General features: G+C 42.4%; 2 protein-coding genes and 1 long non-coding RNA gene across 6 annotated transcripts in view; 2 read left to right on the forward strand and 1 right to left on the reverse strand.

Moving 5' to 3' along the window:
• Positions 1-1217, forward strand: part of lrrk2 (leucine-rich repeat kinase 2) — a 66757-nt gene extending 65540 nt beyond the window's left edge. For all 3 annotated transcript variants that reach the window (XM_047382464.1, XM_047382457.1, XM_047382475.1), the window contains one exon: positions 627-1217. The gene's annotated coding sequence lies outside the window, so the exon portion shown is untranslated. The remainder of the gene's footprint in view (positions 1-626) is intronic.
• Positions 1218-2193: 976 nt separating this feature from the next.
• slc6a15 (solute carrier family 6 member 15) overlaps positions 2194-22865 on the reverse strand; it is a 32111-nt gene continuing 11439 nt past the window's right edge. Inside the window, exons 3-12 of the mRNA XM_047382483.1 lie at positions 22022-22179; positions 20829-20955; positions 19311-19492; positions 11291-11401; positions 8856-9097; positions 8325-8523; positions 5919-6111; positions 5172-5331; positions 4837-4999; positions 2194-3335 (exon numbers count right to left, since the gene is read on the reverse strand). Of these exons, the coding sequence (XP_047238439.1) occupies positions 2955-3335; positions 4837-4999; positions 5172-5331; positions 5919-6111; positions 8325-8523; positions 8856-9097; positions 11291-11401; positions 19311-19492; positions 20829-20955; positions 22022-22179 (1916 nt within the window). The 3' untranslated portion in view covers positions 2194-2954. The remainder of the gene's footprint in view (positions 3336-4836; positions 5000-5171; positions 5332-5918; positions 6112-8324; positions 8524-8855; positions 9098-11290; positions 11402-19310; positions 19493-20828; positions 20956-22021; positions 22180-22865) is intronic.
• LOC124878509 lies at positions 11377-22140 on the forward strand. 2 transcript variants are annotated; one of them, XR_007040806.1, is made up of 3 exons: positions 11377-11465; positions 11671-11732; positions 21993-22140. It is a non-coding gene; the product is annotated as an uncharacterized LOC124878509 (long non-coding RNA). The 2 variants fall into 2 exon arrangements; XR_007040802.1 differs by lacking the exon at positions 11377-11465 and having other exon boundaries at positions 11562-11732.

Consider the following 22865-nt stretch of genomic DNA (forward strand, 5'->3'; position numbering starts at 1 on the left):
GAATTAGAGCAGAGACAGTGAGCCAGGCCTTCTTCCAACATCGATGTCTGACCTCAAAAACAGCCTCTGACTGAAGACACTCTGTTGTTGTAGGACAGTCTCATGAAGAGGATGCTCAGGGTTCTCCATAATGTTCTTCATTTTATGAAGAATCCATCTTTCCACAATGATCTCCAGAGGTTCCAGAGGAGTCCCCAGAACAGAACCAGACTTCTTTATCAGCTTGTTGAGCTTTTTTAAGTCCCTGGTTCTGATGCTGCTTCCCCAGCAGATGATGGAGAAGAGATCACACTTTCCACAACAGACTTATAGAAGATATGCAGCATCTTGCTGCAAACACCAAAGGACCTAAGCTTCCTCAAGAAGTACAGTCTGCTCTGTCCCTTCTTGTAGATGGCTTCACAGTTGCATCTCCACTCCAGTCTGTTGTCCAGGTGAACACCGACGTATTTATACTCCACCACCTCTTCTCCCATGATGGAAATAGTGTTTGACTTATTCCTGTTTCTCTTAAAATCTACAATCATCTCCTTTGTTGTTTGTTTGTAGCTGTACTGCCACACACACACGTCTACTATAAAGTGACAGCAACAGTAGTAGTTGAAATTAGATTCTTATTTTTACAGAGGAGTCGGCCAAAAGGGATCAACACTTCAGCTGCACTGAACCGGATGTTTTACCTCAGTTTCTGACGACCACATGCACTTTTCAGGACTCTGACCCTGGATGTTCAATAAGACTGGAAAACTGAAGAATCCACTGCTAGATTTATTTTTCTCTTGTCTTTTAACCCAGCTCACTTCAAAAATAAAGTGGCATGTGTTGTTAGATAATGACGGTCTTTGAATTTTGGGAGGTTTTTTTAAAGGGACACTGTTGGTTTGCGATTTTAGTCTCAAGAACTGAGGAGATGTTAACGACATCCTGCTCCCGATAAACAGATATGGATTTTCACTTTGTGTACAATAAGAAAAGCAGAAACTGGAAAGAAAGCACAAAAAGAAAAGCCATAAAAAGTGTCCATTGGATTATTTATTTCCGTGTTTGTGTGCCCATATTTACCAGTTTATTAAGCCATTCTACATAGATGGGGTAAAACGTTCTTCTAATGCTGCCTTACTTGTACATGTTTTGAGTATTTTTTTAATGGGCATCCTTGTAGCTGAAGTCACTGTGATGCCAAACAAAGCAAGTCAATAAAAGCTATTTTGGATACAGTTATGACTCGTGATTTCTATAGTCCGGGTCCTTTACACATAAGAGTCATGAATCTAGTTTGGTGTCTTTATTTTGCTTGTTAATAATAACAATGTACATTAAATATTTGGCTTATTTTCATTAAGGTGTACAGTTCTGTCCGTGTGTAAAGAGCCTTAAATAAATGTATTCCAAACGTCATACTAAAATATTTTTGAGAACCCCCTGTGCAAACTTGAGGGGACAAGAGGGAACGTGAGACGAGTACAGTTGGATAAATGTGCTCACACTGTGTTCCATTTTGTACAGAATTTGGATCTGGGAATGACATCGCCTTTATTTGGTTCTCTAAGTGGGCTTCTTGTATGAATATCTGTCTGTCCGTTCACAACAAATAGGATTTGCTGACTGAAATGCTAGGTGAGCAGGCAGGCTAACTGCTATTAACACTTCAAGCTAATAAAATATTTCTCTGCTTTTTTACCTCCAAACACCGCAGCACCACAGAGGGTTGTATATTACTGGGTGTGTAACAGATTTAATGACATAAAACATGTTAGATGTGAAGATAAATCATTTACTGTAACTGTTTATCCAGCCATATTGGATTTTCACTCTTGAAATGACTTCACCAGATCTTTGTCTTATGTTTTTATGTTTAATACCCAACACAATGAAAAGTCCAGATGTCACACTGTTTTGTAATCACTGTCAGTTGACTGTTTACTGAAGTGGCGTTTGTAAGGATTCTCTGGAGAGATTATTCAAAGAGGAACGGTCAAAGATCTCTCTCTCTCTGTACGCTCCAACCTTGTTAAATGTTACAGCAGAAGACGTTGTGCTTTTCTGTTAACAAAATGGTGCTGTAAAAACGTATTAATAGTATCAGCGAGGGATTATACGAGCGCAATAAAAACTGAAGTGCTAAAAAGTGTGGATTTTACCAGATAGAAAAAGCAAACAAACATAAAGTCAAGAATGAAAAAAGTCGTAAAGTAAGGGTCGTTTCGACTTTTATTCTTGAACTGGAGGAGGGGGGGAAAGAGACATCGAAGTTAAGCATTTCATGAAAAAAATATTTACAAAGAGGACGCAGTCCTCACCAACACGAACAGAACATTAGTAAAAAAAACAAAGACATGAGAGTTAAGTACCTCTGAACCTTAAAAACACTGCTCTGATATCCAAACTATCAGGATAAATATATTTATAATATTTATATTGTATTTACAGAATACCTCAAATTTACAACGTGCATGTATTCTATAAACAAATATAAATGTCTTAGGCACACTTCAGTCTCAGACAATCATGGGAGTGGAATACAAACACCGTCCTCTCTCTGTTTTAACAAAGTTTAACAAGTAGTGGCTAGACTGGGACCAACCTCAATACTTTAATATGGGGACCTAAATGCACACAATCATTTTATACAGCAGGATTATTGCTGCAAACAGACCTATATCCATGAAGACCTTCAGAGCTCTACAGATTCGAATAGGATGGGGCAAAAACTGAAAGGGGTCAAAGTCTAGGGTGTGGTCAAGCAAATGAGTTAGACAAGAATATCTCTTCCAAAACCGTTTGTTTTTAGGCTTACAGTCACATAAGGTTCAGAGACAACATACAACAGAGCAGCTACCTTCTCTACAAGGAGTATACATTGCAGTAACAATGTACAACAATGACAATGGCTGACTAAACGCACGCAGAAGGGTGGAGGAGAGAAATGGCCGGGTAGGGCTAACTATCATAGTCTACAAGTTCGACTCGGGCATGTCTGGCATGTCCGCCATCAGGTAACCGATCCCATAGCGGCCATTGGGAGCTGTGTCCACCTCGGTGCCCCCACTGCCACTCTGCTTGCGGTAGATGCTTTTGCCGGGCATCGGCGAGGGCACCTCGCTGCGGGTCTTGCCATGAATCAGGCTGGCATCGTCGTCGTCCTCCGGCCGGGGGCTCTCCTTGATGACGCGGCCCTTCTTGTAGGAGACGGTGGAGAGGCCACCGGTGTTGTCGTCGATGATGTTGAAGTAGCGCAGACAGAAGACCACAGGCACTGGCATCATGGCCATCACCACCAGGGAGATGCAAACTGCAATCCCCCATGGAGGGAAGTGGAGGATCTTCTCTATGGCCTGATGGGATGGAGGTGAGAGAAGTGACAAGGTGACTATGGACAGCCAGGTCTCTGGTGATAAAGATTTTTATAGTGCCTTCAATAAGTATTCACAGCCCTAGAACTTTCCAAAATTTTGTCACAATACAGCCACAAGTTTAATTGTATTTCATTGGGATTTTATGGGATAGAGCCACTCACGGTAATCCATGATTTTGAAATAATGGTCTGTAAAACAGATACAAATCTGAAAAGTGTGGCATTGATTTATATTCAGCCCCCTTTACTCTGTTTCCCTCTAAATGTAGTGCAGTGCCTTCAAAAAGCAGTTATTAACCGCACTCCAACTAAAACATGGCCGACAACCAAAACAGTTTAGAGAGAGCATTAATCAGAGAAGCAGGTAAGAGGAGCTGTCAATCCCTGTAGACCGTCGGCCTTTACTTCCCTCCTTGAAGGGAGTAAAGAGAATGAACCAGAGAATGGAGAGGCCAAAATCAACGCCAGGTTCTGTGGAGGCGGGGTTGTAAGCCAGACACGCCAGCAAGTTGAGGAACAGAGTCACACTGTTGAACATCCAGAGGTAGTACATCGTTTTGCAGACTCCGGTGCTCTGCAGCTTGGGGGGAGCTGCAGAGATCCACTGCTCAGATGAAAGAGTCTGTTGTCAGAACAACTGCTAGTTGCACTCCACTCATCTGGCTCTTATTGAAGAGTGGTAACACAAAAGCCACTGCTAAAGGAAATCCATAAGAATATATGTTTAAATTTCCCACAAGCCATGTAAGGGACACAGCAAACGTGGAAGAATGCTCCGGGGAACACCCTGAACGCAGCCTCCCCACGATGACTCACAATGTGGGCATGCTTTTCTTTAGCAGGGATAGAGAAGCTGGTCAGGGTTGACATGGAATACTTTAAATCCAAGAATATTCATTTGGTAAAATGGCCTAGCCAAAGTCTAGGCTTTAATCCAATTGGGAATCTGTGGCAATATTTGAAAATTGATGTATACATCTCCATCCAATGTGACTGGGCCTGGGATATTTTGCAAAAAAAATTAAATAAAAGGGAGACCATTTTGTCCCCCTTCACAGTTATGCACTACTTTGTCACAAAATCTCAACACAATACATACGTTTGTGGTTATAACATGACTAAATATAGTTAAATTCAAGGGGCGTAAATATTTATGCAAGAAACTTTAAAAGTAAAAAAAATATTAGCTTTATCTGACAAACTAAAGGCTATGTTTAGAACTTTATCTCCTTTAGCCTTTGTTCCACTTAGCTTTAAAATCACACGGGTGCTTTGGTCTTTGTGCAGCAGACCGAACATCCTGTTTATTGTTCTTGGCTTAAGGAGCGTTTAAACATGTTTATTTCCAAAACAATTTTAGTTTTTTGTACTTTCAGCAACCGCCTTGCTTCCTCCGTACCCTTTCATTTGCTTTCATTTCATTCCAGGGCGCCAGGTGGATCCTGGGTCTAAGGAGAGCTGGGCTGGGGACCTCAACTCACCTCTTCCTGTATCCAGGCACTATAGCTGGGTGGCGTCATGGTCAGCTGGATGAAGCTGGAGCAGAGAAGAACCAACAGCAGGATGGGTGTGATGTACTTCCACATGTAATAGTAGAAGCGGTATGGAGTGAAGCCCAGCATGTCCTTCAGGTCTTCAAGGAATCTGGGAAAGGGGAGGAAGGAGAACCGTATCTGCCAGTGAGACCAGGTGTTTGTTTCACCAACATCACAGTTGTTCTTCTTACAAACCAGAGTGTTTCGAAGCCAAGCAAAATGGATTGCACTGACATTAATGTATGTTACGTGCTAATATGCTAACAGATCCATCCACTTACTTGTCGATCCCATAGAACCAAGCGATTGCCACATTCTCCAGGATGACGACGATGAGCAGAGGTAAAGTGGCAGCATAGTCATCGAACATAGTCACAAAGTAGTTCCCTGAGCGCTGAACAAACAGGAGACCAATGGAGAAGGCCAAGACACAGCATCCCACTGCAAGAGAGAGGTGGGTTTTTTGTTACTGGACAATATATATAGTCTGGTGCGATGTATCTACTTTCAGACAAACACAACAGGTTTCCCCTTAACATTCATTTGATATCTTTAGTAATTAGATTTACTTATGTCTTTTTTGATTCGTTTTTGTCTTCAGCTCCTTGTTGCTCTAATTTAAAAGGCCTGTTTTATACCTTTGCATGAGATTTTGCTGTTTGCCAAATGAAACTTCTGGCTACCCTTTACTCTAAAGCTGTCTGATATTAGGAGAACATGCAATATAGTGATGTTACTGTTGACAAAATTGATTGCAAGTACCCCACACTTTCACATCAACAGACGGACTAAATCAAAAAGGGTTCATAATCATGAAATTATGAGATATGAAATCCTGACCCAGTGAGCAAAAAGATCAGCTTTTGAACATCTGCAGAAAGTATTGGCCTGCTTCTCCGAAACGGACCTCAAGATTGCTGTATGCAAGTGAGATTTATTTCATTTTATACCCCCTAAACATTCTGGACCCACATTTGTTATGACAGGTAACATAAAGGGCTTGTTGCTCTGTGATCATTCTTTCTGACCTGTGAGAAACTCCTTGCGGACTTTGAACATATCAATTAGTGGAGTAAGGATGCCCTCGATGGTGCCGAACATGCTGCCGAGGCCCAGGTTAATCAGCATGAGGAAGAACATGACAGACCAGAAAGGCGAGGCTGGGAAGTGGGTCATAGCTTCTGTGAAGGCAATGAAGGCCAAGCCTGTGCCTTGGACTGCCTGTTAGAGGAAGATAAAAACACAGGAGTTATTAGCAGTGACTTCAGACATCCTACTTTAGGAGAAGTTTGAGGCTATTCCTAGTTTTCTATATAAAGCTTGGGTACTCCGGCTTCCTCCCACAGTCGAAAGGTTAACTGGTCTCTCTGAATTGTCCTTAGGTATGAGTGTGTGTGCATGCAAGGATGTTTGTCCTGTGTCTGTGTGTTTCCCTGTTCAAGGTGTACACCACCTTTCACCCAATGACCGCTGACACCAGCCCCCCACTGCGACCCTGCATGGACAAGTGCAGATATTGGATGTGCCATGTTCGGATGCCTAAAGCTATTAGGAATATTTACACTATGACACAAAATGTTTTTACTCTTTAGGAAAGCTTTAATAGAAAGATCTCATCCCAAAGTGATCTTTCACAAAGTGAGGTTCTCCAGCTAGAATATTTTTGGTGTTATACTGCAAAAAATATCGCAGAAAAACAAAAGGGCACTGTAAAGCATAGTGAGGAAACCTGAGATGGTCATGGGAATGTCCGTTCTTACTGTCCAGGATCTGTTTTAGGCCTGTTGCAGAAACACAAGCTGTTAATTGCTAAACTGCTGCTTTAAGATTATGCCTTTTACATTATTGGACACATTTCTTTTCTTTTTTTTCCCATTTTTATGTAGTTAATGTTTTTTTGTCCACATAAACTGTTATGACTAAGGGGAGATGCTGTCTTGCTTTGTTGTATGCTATTAGCAACACAATGAAAAGACAATAATTTACCAGATTGAAAGGGGCTTAGTTTAACCCCTTACTGCCTGAATGTATTTACAAATACAATAAAAATGAATTATTTGTGTTTTTGCTACCAAGCAGAAGCTAAATTAAATAGACATTGCTCATTTGAATACAGCCCATATAGAAACACAAGGCATAACTGAGCTTAATAATAATGAAACATGTTTTCCAGGCCCAGGTACATAGAATATTTAATCACTGAAACAGGCCTTTGAAACTTTATTTCAGCATATGTTTTTGTACATATGTTGAGATTCAGTTAAATCACAACTGGCTGTTGTTCACACTCTGCATCAACAGGCACCTCAGCCCCACAAAGAGCAGTGGCCGTTTGATGCGAATTTGGGACAATAGTCAACAAGAGGATAAAAATTACAAGTAAAAGTATTACAATGTATAGTGTAAAAGTTAAATAAAGTTAAATACGTTAAAACTTGATATTACTGTTTCTAAATCTGCTTCAGGGAGATTAAATGGTGGATTAAATTTGCTATTTGAAGGGAGAGCTAAGCTAACAATGCAGAAGGCTTCCAAATCAACTTGAAGTCTGAATTTAGACTAGTTATGTTGGAGGTTCCACCTCCAAATTCAATATGGCCACCACACATAAGATCAACTGAAAGCTGCAGTAAAAAGCTACTTAATTACAGTTTAGGTGGTTAATATCTCATTGCCAGTGTTGTGTTTTGCACAAATGAATGTGTTTATTCATGGAGCTCACATTTTTAAGAACTCTGAACAAAATGATGCATTTTTTAAGTGTACAACATCGTGGAAATGCAGCGGTCTTGACGTTATTTAACAGCGCTCTGTTTGGCATGAAGGAAAGATTTAAACTATGTTTTTTAAGGACAGACATTTGTATATTTCACAGAGAAAGAGCTGCAGGTTTTGCCCTTAAGGAGCATGCTGAGTGTCTGCTGAGTGTCAGAGTGCACATGGGCAGCGGAGACCAAGTTTAGCTTTGTGAGGACCTATACTGGTGATTTGGGCACAAAACTTCTCCTCCCTTTAAACTTGACTGCTACTCTCTCTAAATAATATCTATGAAATTGTTCATTTCTGTTGATGAAACTATTACTAAGTCAATGAGAGTTTATATGAGGAAAGGCTGGGGATGGGATGATTCATGTGCTAATTTGTTCATGACTGAAGCACCCTGTGTATGTTTAACCCTTATTTTAGACAGAGTAAGATTCATGAATGAGAACTAGTTCAAGTGGAAGTGTTAATGGAAGAAATACTTCATCAGTTTGTGTTACTAACATTAGCTCGTCTGGTCACTGAGCCCTGAAGTTAGCGAATCCCACCAGTAAAATAAATGCACCATAATCAAAAAGCTAAGCTGCGTGGTAGCCACAAACTAATTTAACATTTTCCACATGGTAAGAAGAAAACTGATTAAGATTTTTGGTTGTTTTCTTTGCATGTACCTGATTGAGCTCATCTTCAATGCTGCAGGGCTCCAGCCCCAGTTTGGGGTACTCATTCTCCTTCACTCCTTTGATGATCTGAATCATCTGATGGTAATCTTCAGCAGTGACCTGACTAACCTGAGTCAGGTTTATATGGTGGGGAATAAGGCTTGGTTCAATGCCATTCCCCAACAGTGCCACAATCTTATTAGTGTTTCTAAGGAATAGAAGAGGGAAGTGGGGTATACAATTCAAATGTGTTTCTATGAAAATCTTCCATGTAATTATGAAATAGTTCATTTAGTCAAAAATATTTTACACACAGCAGTTCTGTCCTAGATAAGCAACAATTCTCTAAATTGTCTTATTGCATGTTAATTAATTTAACAAGACTTTTTTGACATGATGAATTCAAGTCATTTAGCATGAATCCTGTCCTAAAAAACAAAAATAATTACTGTTTAACTATGAGGTGTTTTCACTCTTTTTCAGCAATCACAGTCTGTTCTCAGACAGTGGAGAAGTGTCTAAGCTGAAGCTCTCACGTACAGAGCAACACATTTGCTGTTCATGATGTTGGCTTTGAAGCCCAGCACAGCGAACACCACCAGGGTGGCCAGCACAGAGGTGAAGAAGTTGATGAAGGACACCAGGACAGCATCGAAGTGGCAGTTGTTGTCACGCTTGTTGTAGCTGGAGAAGGCGATGACGCCACCGAAGCCAAGGCCCAGAGCGAAGAAGACCTGCGTGGCTGCCTCTCGCCACACTTTGGCCTCCAACATGATCTCTAGCTGAGGTTAGAGCAGAGATATTTGGTTTTTAATGAAGTTACTTAAGATTTTTCCCAATTGTGTAGCGTTATGCATCATAATCAGAATTGCCACTTTTAGATCATTCCCAAACAATGTTTGGAAGCTTAAAAATTCCTATTTGAACAGAACACTATAAATACTCATGTTTTAAGCTCTATACATGAAGTATGGTGATTACATTGGCTTGCACTAACTTGGTCAAGATGCTGTGGTTTATATTTATTTTGATAAAACCCTGTTTATGCATGCACATGGAGGTAAGAATAAATGAACTGATTTTTCTCTGCATTTGGAGCTTTTTATTACACTTCTGATGAGAACTTAACTCATCATGAACCAGAACGTTATTTTATTTTGGGCTCTTAATGATTGATTTGAACCTTTTCTCCAGCATGTCATGATCATACACACAACTTCAATGTATTGTAGCAGGAAGCACCTCAACCACACACTTGTACCACTATCAGCAAAACAACCCCACAGCATGATGCCGCCACTACCTTGAGTCACGCACCATGAGTCATTCAAACATATTTCCAGTCATTATGGTCCAATAATTCAATCTTTGTCTTGTGTGACCATAAACTTTCTCTCCAGGAAGCATCAGGTCTGTCCCTGATAACAGATGTGAAGTTTAGTCAACCTTGAAGTGGTCAGTTATGGAGCAGGCCCTTCGTTCTTGATCAGCACCGTTCCGCCCATGTCAATCTAAAATTTGCTTCATTGTGAACATCGGAACCACCAGTCCAGCAGTTTTTCTTAACATTCTGGACATTTGAGTATAAAACATGAAACTTAACACCAGTGAAGTTGGCTTCCTATTTGGAAGTGTGGTAAAGAATTAATTTAGTTTTCTGTCATCTGAACAAACTTAGATCAGTGTCATTTTTTAACTATTTAATGCTTTGTAGTTTAAAATCTGGACTGGGTTATCCTATAATCCAGTATAACTATTTCTGAAAATCACAACCTGTGACCTCTTATACCATTGTTTTAATTGTTAATGCTTGGTCTGGCATGGGACTCTGTTATAAGACGGTCTACAAGCCAAAAAGTAGTGAAATGATCTTTTGTTGATTTTTAAATGAGTATGCATTTATTTTCAATTATGATGCAGCAAATTAAAGTAAAATGTACAAAGTAATGTAAAAATCTTTCATTTTTCTGATCAGATTTTTTTTCCCCGGACTTACCTAAACCTGGGTAATGATCAAATTAAATTCCATTCTTTTCAGCCATTTCAAGATTGTCTGAAATAGATTGCACCGATGATCTTAAAATATGTAACTGTTTAGAAATCATTAGAAGGCCCATATTCATTTGGTATTCGTTCCCATGATGCCTTTATACAATCTTCTCACTGGAACTGTTATCTTCAAATGTTCTGGTTTGATTGGGTTGTTCTTCCAGATAACACCACTGCAGCACTGCAGGGTCCAATAGGTCCTACTCCTCTAAAAGATGTTCCACTAAGAGATTTGTAACTATTCATTGTATCTGAACCATGGCTGAGGTCATTGTCATCTTCTAGCATCAGCAAAGAAATGTGACACAACAATATAGATGAAAGTAACCTTCCTTTCTTAATGAACAAGTGGCCCTAAATTATCCCAGCAAATGATATTACCTGAAAATGTACCGCCCCACCCCGTCAGACGACAGCTGTAAAACCTGACAGTCACCACGTGGTGGTTCTCCATAACATTTCACTGCTTCCATTTCCCCCAGGCTCGGAGCAGGACACACACCAAGCTGCTTTGGTGTCCACAGGTACTTGGAGATGGAGGCCAGCGTGCCGTTTGAAGCAGCGAGATGTCAGATGACAAGACGGAGCAGACATAAAAGGCAGACGTGCTCTGCTGAAAATAAGCATCTTCGGCTGGCTGGTTACATAAGGACCCTGTAACTGCTGTTTCCATGGTGACATGATTCTGTGGCCTGACTTGCTATTGGCTGCTTGCTACTGAGAAGCCAGCCTATTACCTCCTCTACTCTTTGAGCTCATGCAGTGAAACTATCATGGAATAAAGTGAAGGAACTGTAAAAATACTGAAGTGTGTGAGTGAAAACTGGTCACTTAAAAGTAAGGAAACAAATAGGCTTTTATGTTTGATAGAAAATAAATAGTATAAATGTACAGAAGGGAGCATCTGTTCTTCAGACATGTTTTACCTTGGGTGTGAACATGTGTCGAATCCCGTCGATGGAGCCCTTCAGCAGCAGAGCCCGAGCCAGGAAGCAGATCAGAACAAGGTAGGGAAACAAGGAGCTGAAGTACATCACCTGCAAGAAGGAGAGAAGTTCTGATCAGTTCTTGTCAGAAAAAAAACCCGTCAGAACAGATTATGTGAGTCTTTGAGAAACTCTAAAAATAAATGTTGTTTGAAGTCACTGCCTGACTAACTGGGCAGCAGCTAACATCATCACTCGAAGGAGAAAAAGCTTTTTTTTACATTTACCAGAGTCCATTTTTCAACTTGTAGATGAGATGTATGTTGTGTCTATGGTTTTGTTATTAAAACCCCTCCATATTTCTCATCTATCTCCCGCAGCCCGGTCCAGTCGTTGTCATCTACATCTGGAGAAGGCTGAGCTACTATTATGAGATATGAAGGTGAGTGCTTTAAGCTTGACATGCAACTGTAGCTGTTTGAAACTTTTATTTTGAAGTAAGAATATATGTAGTTATTAGGTTGCCCTGTGTTTACAGTTAATTCTAGGAATGGGCCAGTTACTGGCACCAAGGTATAACAAGGTTGTGAACAGTAGTGGTTTGAAAACCACTGAAAATGTCTGTCAAAGTATTCATACGGGTTGATGTCCTTTTAATGACATGCAGGAGAAAGTTCCTGGAATGACCAGAATTTTCCCCAATTCTTTGCAGCGTAGTATGCTCCCCCTCCCTCTTCTGTTGCGGTGCACCACTGGTCAGTTGGCTGAAATAACTTATCCTGACCGCAATCAAGAGTTTGAAATTTAAATATCATGAAACCTTAATATTTACTTTATTTTGAAAAACCAACACCGCCAGCTGCTTCCTGCCTGCGAAGCTGCTAATTGTTCGTAGAGTGAGGCGAAATAATTTCTCTGTTCCTGTTCTGTTCTGTTCCGACTCCGTTATGTTAATTAATGGTTCCACATTCTCCGTGACTACTCCGAACTTCACCGTCGACGGACCCGCTCTCTGTCATTCTCCGTCAAATTACGGAACAACTCCAATTTTCATTCCATTCCGGTCCATCTTGCTCCGGCTGGGTCAACCAATGTACCTCTCATACATGCTATCTTCGGGCTCCAAGGAACTTGGAGCGGACAAATGTTGCATTTGAATGACTGTAATGTAGTTAATTTGTCATAAAGTGGGTTTTTGATGGGACAAAATGCAGGGAAGAACTCCTGAAGCTTGAGGTTTTCAGGTAAGATGAGTCTTTATTATCCATTGCAGGACACAGACAGGGTAGTAAACACGAGATCCCACAAACGGAACCAGCGGGGAGCAACGGAAACAAACGGGCTTAAATACAAAACTGAACAGCAGGGGGAACCAATGACAAACGTGACAAGACAATCAGGGGAAGACACAGAACAGGTCTGGGCTTGGGTGCAGGGAGACAGAAAACAAAGGACTAGATCAGGTAATAGAACAAAAACACAAGCAGGCATGACATAGCCCCTCCCTTTAAGGGCGGATCCCAGACTCCCACAAAACATAAGCCGTCCCCGACAGACCCAGAGTTCAGGCGTCCGGCCCGGAGGCCGTCCCCGACAGACCCAGGGTTCAGGCGGCCGGCCCGGAGGCCGTCCCCGACAGACCCGGGGTTCAGGCGTCCGGCCCGGAAGCCGTCCCCGACAGACCCAGAGTTCAGGCGTCCGGCCCGGAGGCCGTCCCCGACAGACCCAGAGTACAGGCGGCCGGCCCGGAGGCCGTCCCCGACAGACCCAGAGTTCAGGCGGCCGGCCCGGAGGCCGTCCCCGACAGACCCAGGGTTCAGGCGGCCGGCCCGGAGGCCGTCCCCGACAGACCCAGAGTTCAGGCGGCTGGCCCGGAAGCCGTCCCCGACAGACCCAGGGTTCAGGCGGCCGGCCCGGAGGCCGTCCCCGACAGACCCAGAGTTCAGGCGGCTGGCCCGGAAGCCGTCCCCGACAGACCCAGAGTTCAGGCGTCCGGCCCGGAGGCCGTCCCCGACAGACCCAGGGTTCAGGCGTCCGGCCCGGAGGCCGTCCCCGACAGACCCGGGGTTCAGGCGTCCGGCCCGGAAGCCGTCCCCGACAGACCCAGGGTTCAGGCGTCCGGCCCGGAGGCCGTCCCCGACAGACCCGGGGTTCAGGCGTCCGGCCCGGAAGCCGTCCCCGACAGACCCAGGGTTCAGGCGGCCGGCCCGGAGGCCGTCCCCGACAGACCCAGAGTTCAGGCGGCCGGCCCGGAAGCCGTCCCCGACAGACCCAGGGTTCAGGCGGCCGGCCCGGAGGCCGTCCCCGACAGACCCGGGGTTCAGGCGTCCGGCCCGGAAGCCGTCCCCGACAGACCCAGAGTTAAGGCGGCCGGCGACGATGAACCGACAATCTAACGGCCGGCGGCGGGACCAGGAGAACCCACAGTGGAGCACAGAGGCGCAGTTCCGAGACCGCTGGAACCCAGGCGAATGATGCAGAGACTGCTAGGACCTTTGGCGAAGCCGTGGAGATCAGCGGCGGAGGTGCCGAGACACAGCAGGCGGAGAGGATGCGTCCTCGCACCCCTCAGGGACAGGAAGTGGAGATAGGTCCTCCACAAGCTCCTCCGGAACGGAACCAGGGATGAGGCAGTTCGCCCTCCAGGACAGGACCGGGAACAGGAGCAGGGAGTGGAGGCAGTCCATTCACGAGCTCCTCACGGACAGGAATGTGAGGGCGGCTCGCCTTGGGACCCCTCTGGAACAGAACCAGGAACAAGATCGGGGTGTGGAGGCGGTTCATTCATGAACCCCTCCAGAACTGGACCAGGAACAGGATTATGAGTCGGGAGCAGTAGCGAGGGCTGATCAGGAGCGAAGCCATGAGCCGGAAAGCCACCTCTAGCTTTAGTGGAGAGGCGAGCAGAGAAGGGAGCAGGTGATCTCCTCATAGACACGGCTATTTCATCTAGGGCTCTTTGTCGCTCGGCCTCGATGGTGTGGTAGATCCGAGGATCAGGAAAAAAATCCTTTCTCACCTCGAGCCAGTCTTGAAGGTTGCCAGCTATTTCCAGCCTTCTCCATTCCTCCCACTTGGTCCCGTTCGCTGGTTCCTTCTGTCATAAAGTGGGTTTTTGATGGGACAAAATGCAGGGAAGAACTCCTGAAGCTTGGGGTTTTCAGGTAAGATGAGTCTTTATTATCCATTGCAGGACACAGACAGGGTAGTAAACACGAGATCCCACAAACGGAACCAGCGGGGAGCAACGGAAACAAACGGGCTTAAATACAAAACTGAACAGCAGGGGGAACCAATGACAAACGTGACAAGACAATCAGGGGAAGACACAGAACAGGTCTGGGCTTGGGTGCAGGGAGACAGAAAACAAAGGACTAGATCAGGTAATAGAACAAAAACACAAGCAGGTATGACATAATTAATACAACTTTTATCTTAATGCGTAATACGCATACATATACTTGCTGTAAGACAGCTGCAGCACCAATGCAGACTGATTTATGTGCTAATTAAACTGTATTCTACAGTATTAAAAGCATGCGAAAGCGATTTTTCCTATGGCATCATGTCTTCCTCCACCACTAAATATAAAGGCAGATATTAACAGTGCGTGTTATTTTGCCTCATGAGCTGGATGTATAGTTACACCCACATTGTTTATGCCAGGATTACTGAGAAACTTCGGAATGGCTTTTCATAGACATTTTCTGCAGTCTGTAACATTTTCTTTCTGGTTCCTGGCCAAGACTAGTTGACCCGGATCCCAAACCCATCATTAACGGATGGGCTTGCTTGATAAGACAAGGGGAGACTTAAAGACAGAGGACCGGATGGAAGGCCTGAGTCATCCACCCCAGGACGGGCTGTAAGGGTGTGGCTGCAGACTCTGTGAGCTGGTTTATGGTTGTGATTCAGAAACATCATGTTTGTTGCTTGATGCTCCATATGGAACTCTGAAGGAGTCAGTGCTTTGTCTCAAATTAATTCTTTTAATGCATTCCACATAAAGCATTTGTGGCACTTCAAATCTGAGATAAACATATCCTGATCTTTTTTAGGAGATGCACTAATGACTATGCATTAGTTACATTTTATATTTGTTAACTCAAAAACAAATACACAGAGACACAAACAGACATATATACAGGGGTTGGACAATGAAACTGAAACACCTGGTTTTAGACCACAATAATTTATTAGTATGGTGTAGGACCTCCTTTTGCAGCCAATACAGCGTCAATTCGTCTTGGGAATAACATACACAAGTCCTGCACAGTGGTCAGAGGGATTTTAAGCCATTCTTCTTGCAGGATAGTGGCCAGGTCACTATGTGATACTGGTGGAGGAAAACGTTTCTTGACTCGCTCCTCCAAAACACCCCAAAGTGGCTCAATAATATTTAGATCTGGTGACTGTGCAGGCCATGGGAGATGTTCAACTTCACTTTCATGTTCATCAAACCAATCTTTCACCAGTCTTGCTGTGTGTATTGGTGCATTGTCATCCTGATACACGGCACCGCCTTCAGGATACAATGTTTGAACCATTGGATGCACAAGGTCCTCAAGAATGGTTCGGTAGTCCTTGGCAGTGACGCGCCCATCTAGCACAAGTATTGGGCCAAGGGAATGCCATGATATGGCAGCCCAAACCATCACTGATCCACCCCCATGCTTAACTCTGGGCATGCAACAGTCTGGGTGGTACGCTTCTTTGGGGCTTCTCCACACCGTAACTCTCCCGGATGTGTGGAAAACAGTAAAGATGGAGTCATCAGAGAACAATACATGTTTCACATTGTCCACAGCCCAAGATTTGTGCTCCTTGCACCATTGAAACCGACGTTTGGCATTGGCATGAGTGACCAAAGGTTTGGCTATAGCAGCCCGGTCGTGTATATTGACCCTGTGGAGCTCCTGACGGACAGTTCTGGTGGAAACAGGAGAGTTGAGGTGCACATTTAATTCTGCCGTGATTTGGGCAGCCGTGGTTTTATGTTTTTTGGATACAATCCGGGTTAGCACCCGAACATCCCTTTCAGACAGCTTCCTCTTGTGTCCACAGTTAATCCTGTTGGATGTGGTTCGTCCTTCTTGGTGGTATGCTGACATTACCCTGGATACCGTGGCTCTTGATACATCACAAAGATTTGCTGTCTTGGTCACAGATGCGCCAGCAAGACGTGCACCAACAATTTGTCCTCTTTTGAACTCTGGTATGTCACCCATAATGTTGTGTGCATTTCAATATTTTGAGCAAAACTGTGCTCTTACCCTGCTAATTGAACCTTCATACTCTGCTCTTACTGGTGCAATGTGCAATCAATGAAGACTGCTTACCAGGCTGGTCCAATTTAACCATGAAACCTCCCACACTAACATGACAGGTGTTTCAGTTTCATTGTCCAACCCCTGTATATCTGACAAGCAGACAAGCAAAACCATGCATTTCAGACTGCATAAACATAATAGACTACAAAGAAAAGAAGATATTAACTTTTCAGTGGAATGGTCTCTGAGTTGAATATGGATGAGACATATAATACATCAAATTATACAGCAGCAGGCATTTTTTAGGATGAAGATTTAAAAAACAAAGAACCCCAAATTTCTCACTTTGATTCTGAATAACAAAAAACAGATAGGCCGAGACATGACATGATGTCTGAAAACCACTGAATGTGGGGGAGCAGCAATGACATCAGTTTCAAAATAAGATCAGAACCAACATAAAGTCAAATGTCTAATTTGAAAGACTTTTCTTGTTTTCTTGACTTTTTCCCAGCTACAGCTCTCGTCGAAACTTTTCTGATGATGCCCTTCCAGGGCTGTGCTTTTGTTGGAGCTCACAGCTGCAACCTTGATCTGACTCCTCTCAAAGGCAAACAGTTTTGAGCTTCAGATCCTCAACTTTATGTTCTGTAAAGAAGACACCTATACAGTTAAAGATTACTTTTGTGGCGAATCAGCAGTTGCATCTCGCAAAGGTCAAGTTCTGGGAATCCCACAGTTATCTTCATTGAGTGGTACAAACGGACAGTTTTTCCATGACAATGTGTAAACATTTTTATTACACACTGCAAAAGTAGCCATGGTTCTTTAATGTCTCTAAATATCCGATTCTTTATTATGACCCACAATGTTGCAGATTGCAACCCCAAGTATATCACATTATAGGCTAAAGATGCCCCCCACCAGCATCATTACCACAAGTCCTTTTTTTTCTTGCCAAATTCCTGGCAATCAAACCAAGCCAAAAGGGCACGCATTACCATGGCAACCAAATGGTCTGATCCCTTTTCATGCCCACCCACACACTCACGCATACGCACTCATGCACACACACATGGTACAGAAACACTGTTTTAGGCTGGGAAATTCTTTGGGCAAGGCTTTTGTGTAAAGCTTGGTAGGTGTGAGCATTTATATTCTTTTGTACCACAGGGAGCAGAATAAACCTGTGAGACAACCGAATCTACATACCCTTCATAGGAAAACGCTCTCCACACTGGTATGGGGATACTTTTTGGTCCGAATAACAGAAATGTTTAAAGCCCATTCGAAACTGGAGATCTTCTAGAAACAACAAAAAACGGCCGTCTATTTCGGGTTGTCCTGACACTGCTTCCATTTAACTTTGTCTAACTGGGAGGAAAGTTAAACTGTGTCAAGGAAAACACATGCTACTATTGTTTCGGAAAAATATGTTGAATCTTCATTTAGCATCACTTTAGCTATACTCAGGTTTTTCCACTTAATTTTGATGTGAACGTTGCATTGTTGAAACAAAATAGGTTTTACAGCATCATTGGTTGGAATCACAGCGACTGTGTAAATGCAGTTTTTCCTCAAATATTGAGGCTGTTGGTGCAAGACATAAGCAATGGCTAATGTCCAAAACATTCCCGGAGTGACCAGAGTTTCCCCCAACTGCATGCTGCGTAGTGTGCTGCCCCTCCCTCTTCCTTTGCTGAGCACTGCTGGTCAGATGGCTGAAAGAAAGCTGCTACACTTTGACCTTGTTTGCACCAGGCACTGCTCCTATTTACAGACTTGTTTAAAGTAAGTCATGTCCTCATATTACTTCTGTTTCAAGCATGCAGCATGAGTATGCTTCAGCATGCAGGTAAGTGAAACATCTGTAGAGCATAGCATGAGATGAAGTAATACGCTTGTAAGCAACGACAAAGACACAAAGATGTTTGTTACACTGTTTTTGACACTATTGCCTGCAGAGGTAGGCAACTGACTTTAGACAGAATCAAACACTGAAATTTCAATAATTAGAAGGAAATGAGCCAAAGAATCTACAAGCAACATTCAGAAATGCCATCAAGTTCAGTCTAATGACCCCCTTTAAGTCCCCGTAAAACCTTTATCGGAACCTCCTCGTTTAAAGATAAAGACCGTGATTACTGAAATGAACTGTTTTCATTTCAGCTGCACACTCTTGCAGTTCAGAACTCACATAATGTCAAAGTTAATCAACCTGCGGATCAAAATGTATCCTTAAAAGATTAAAGCCAGAGGCACAGGCCTGACTTTGAACTCAGAGGAACACAGTTAATGCTTGTCATATGACTGGAGAAACTTTGCAATGATTAAGATCAAACTGTACGGAGAGATGACGAGCAGAGAGTAACCTTTAGTCCAGTAGGCTAATCCTTCCGGGTGCTTTGTAGCATCAAGCTGAAGAAATCTGAGCCAGAAATCCTTTAAAGATCACACGCATTCAAAGAAATATTCTGAGAACACTTTCATTTGAAAGATTTATTAATTGAACACTTAAAGCCCTAAAGTGAGCTAATTATGCTTGAGGAAACTTTGGCCATTTTTGCAAGCATTTCACTTGAGAAGTTAATTTAGCCAGATTAGCAGGATTGTAGGGTAGCTTGGGTAAGCCATTTTCTCAGTTCTTCTAGGTTGCTCCCAGGAACCATTTTTACAGTTTTCTCTACTTCTTAGAACATCTGCTAAACATTTTCCTTTTTTAACTTTGAAGTAAGAGAAAGTCTCTTTACCTTCCCAGAAGACTGGATTCCCTTGATCATGGCAAGGCACACCATGGACCAGGCAACCAGCAGGCACACTGTCATCTTCCAGTTGAGTCCCCCGCCCTCAGAGATGTTGTTGGTAATGTCCAGGGCCTCCCGGTACCAGTAGTAAGTGGTGGCCGAGCTCTTCTCACACTCTGGCACCACATCTATGGTTAAAACCAACAATAGTCAACTCAGAGACCATCTAGAGTGTCATTTTTGCAACAAGGGACAACTGTAAGAAAAGAACCCAGCAAGATATAGAGATGGTCCTTAATAGAGGTAGGCTAAAGTCTTGATGTAGACATCTGAGCTGCACAACAATTCGCTTTGTGTTACAATTCAAGCACCTCTACTTCATCAGTACAAAGGACATCGTGTCAGTAGTCTTGTGCTTCATTTAGAGGTAACTTAGCAAACCCAGCTTCTTGTTTTTCTGTTGAACTGGTAACCAGCTTGTCAGTCAAAACAATAACACGATGGTTTATGTCTCTATTTATAGCATGAATACGGCAAACCTTCATTATAAGAGCCTTAACCATGTATAAAGCACTTCTAATAGCATAAAGCTAATTAAAATCCTCTCTGCTACTAAAAACACAGCTAAGACACAGCTGTCTGAATGCTGGGTGCATTGTGTGTTCAGGCTGTGATTTATCCCTGAAAGATATGATTTAATTCATTCTGAGTGTGTTGTGAGAGAGCGATGAAGCAATGAATATTATTACAACTAACACTGTTACCAATAATAATGGTAATACTGGTGCTGAGGTTAATCTGACTGTAAGCTGTAATCATCGTGACACAAAACTTTCAATCAAGCAAGAATGAGATTTGGCTGAGTGTTGTTTTGGTTTGAAATGAAAGTAAATAGTTTTGAGTTAGACAAAACTCTGAAACACAATGTGTATTTCGCGTCTTAAGAATGGCAGCATGCTTCTTGTCAACTGTGCTTGACAAAAGTTGGAAAGATTGTGCTAACTCATTAGAATATTTAGTACTTTTTAATCTTTTTTGTTTTAGAGAAACGTGATAAAGCCTTGATTGTAATTTTACAATAAAAAAGTTGTGATATAATATTTTTGTCATATCGCCCACCCCTATGGAAGCAAATAGAAACTGTTTAAGGTTGTTTGAGGGCTGGTGATGTAGGGTTTAAGCGCGCGACCATATATATATAGAGGCTATAGTCCTCGATGCGACCGTTCCCGGTTTGAATCCCGGAGCCGGCAACCTTTGCTGAATGTCTCCCCCTCTTTCCTGTCTGCCTACTGTTGAAAAATGAAAAATAAAGGCCTCTAGTGCTGAAAAAAATATCTAATAAAATTGCTTAAGACCTCAGCACTTACTGTTTACAACTACGTTAACTGGTTTAAGGTATCAGTTCTGAAACTTTGTTTCTTACTGTGCAAACAGAAACGGATCCTTCTAGAATTCTAGTTCTTGACAGCAACAGAACTGGTCACCAAATGTTACCCCTCCTGAATAGTTTCTGTCTCTTACATGTACTGGTCTTGTTCTTGACAAGTGGACATTCATGCCACGGCAGAGGCTGCTGGAAGGACTGGGAGAAGTAAAAGAGACTCCAGCTGATGATGACATTGTAGTAGAGAGCCACAAAGAAGCACACCTGTAAAAAAGAGAATATGTTAAACTTTAGATACCTAAAACAAAAAAAACGTATCCGGTATCAAGGTTAACCAAAGTTTTGAAAAGTTACCATTTTAAAACCACTACAATCTTCTGTCATACTGCCACTACGATTTAAAGTCCGTTTAATGAGATGCCCGAGTAATTGTCAAATTTTTCCATTCCATACTTGGAGCATTAAGAAATTTATCAATGCCCTTCCCCCCCCTGTTTCTGTGCACTCCAGCCCAGCTGGCTGAACAAAGGCTACTACACCTTCCCTCTCAGAAGAAAGACAGATTTGGTTGTTTGGAAATATTTCAGGTCATGACAACCATGTACAGTCATGTTGTAGAAACAAAGGGAGTGCCACCCATCACACTACTAAAGTAACACTGTCTTGTAACAAGAGTTGGTAAGCTAAGAGTCTGATGGACTATAAACCTCTGGCCAGCTAACATCAGGCCGTTAGACTCTAACTGTTTCTCTAAAAAGAGCTAATAGGTATAATATTGTGCATGATAAACAATTAATACAAAACTTAGCAGATTTGTTGTTTTTTTTTTACAGTAACTTAAATAGTTGTTATTTTAGCAGCAGTAGGAATAATTCTACTTTAATAAGGTTAGACATTTTTCTTAACTGCTTGTGTAAATACTGTTAACATTTCTACTAAAGATTGTCATACCATGAAAATCTTAGAATTGCCCGTGCCTACTTAAAATTAATGACTTTACATAAGCCATAATATAGAGAATTTATTATGTTCACCAAGAGATTTACAGGTTTATTGTCAATTTGGATTCTCCTTCTGTTTGTATTAATTTATAGATTAAACCACTGAAATTAACTGATTTTTGTATAAAAACATTTTCACAAATATTTAATATTTGTTTACAGAGATTTATTTAGAAGAAAATTATGTAATATTCTGACATGAAATGTTTTATGCTACTTGACATCTTATAGTCGCTTAGACGTCCTGCGTTGCAGGATCTAAGGATCCTTTTTTTGTGAACTTTTGCTTTGTATATGCAGAACAGAAAAGTACCAGATCTCTGACTCACCACACAGCTGGCAAAGCCGATGCCCCCCAGCCGAGGGCTGATGTAGTTCCACACGCCAATGCTGCCCCTGCGGATACGCTGGCCCACTGCAAGCTCCAGGAAGAACAGCGGGATGCCGATCAATATAAGCAGGATCAGATAGGGCACCAGGTACGCTCCTGCCAATCAAAAAAATACACCCAACATGTTAGATGAAGCACATGCAAGGAAAGGAAACTGTTACATCAGATAACCGTGGCATCAGCAAGTGTCATTTCCTGAAACCAACAAAGCATGTGGAACAAAGTACACACATTGCTCTTTATGCATATCTGCTGCATTATTTCCACCTTATCCCCCTTATTATGTGTGGTACAATCAAACTGGAAACTAGAAAAGACACTGAAGTCTTAAATTACCCAAACTACACCTGCATTACGTTGTGGCACATCATAACTACTGCATTATAGTCGAAACAGTAGAACAGTCTCTAATTGTGTGGTAATGTAAGATGCAAAGAATCACATCTGTGTTCAGCGGCATCAGATATTAAAATAATGAGTCTTTATTTCCCTGTCAAATCAGGGGAAACTTGATAAACACTGTGGTAAAGTTTCTTCACTGTACATCTGAAAATGTTGAAGAAACCACTACATCATCTGCTTTTATACTGGGGTTACAGTGCTGTGAAAAGGTAAGAATTTCTTCTTCCCAGACTCAAATGTTTTACATCTTTTTTAGACTTAAAAAAAAAAGAAATGTTTTTAGATTATGAAACAAATGTTAATGTAAGAAAAAGATCAATTTGAAAAGCTGAGCTCAATTTTATTTGCTATGCCCAGGCCTGATCACTGTGCTACCTGTC

Source organism: Girardinichthys multiradiatus, chromosome 2 (genome assembly GCF_021462225.1).
Source record: "Girardinichthys multiradiatus isolate DD_20200921_A chromosome 2, DD_fGirMul_XY1, whole genome shotgun sequence".
In the NCBI taxonomy this organism is placed as follows: domain Eukaryota; kingdom Metazoa; phylum Chordata; class Actinopteri; order Cyprinodontiformes; family Goodeidae; genus Girardinichthys; species Girardinichthys multiradiatus.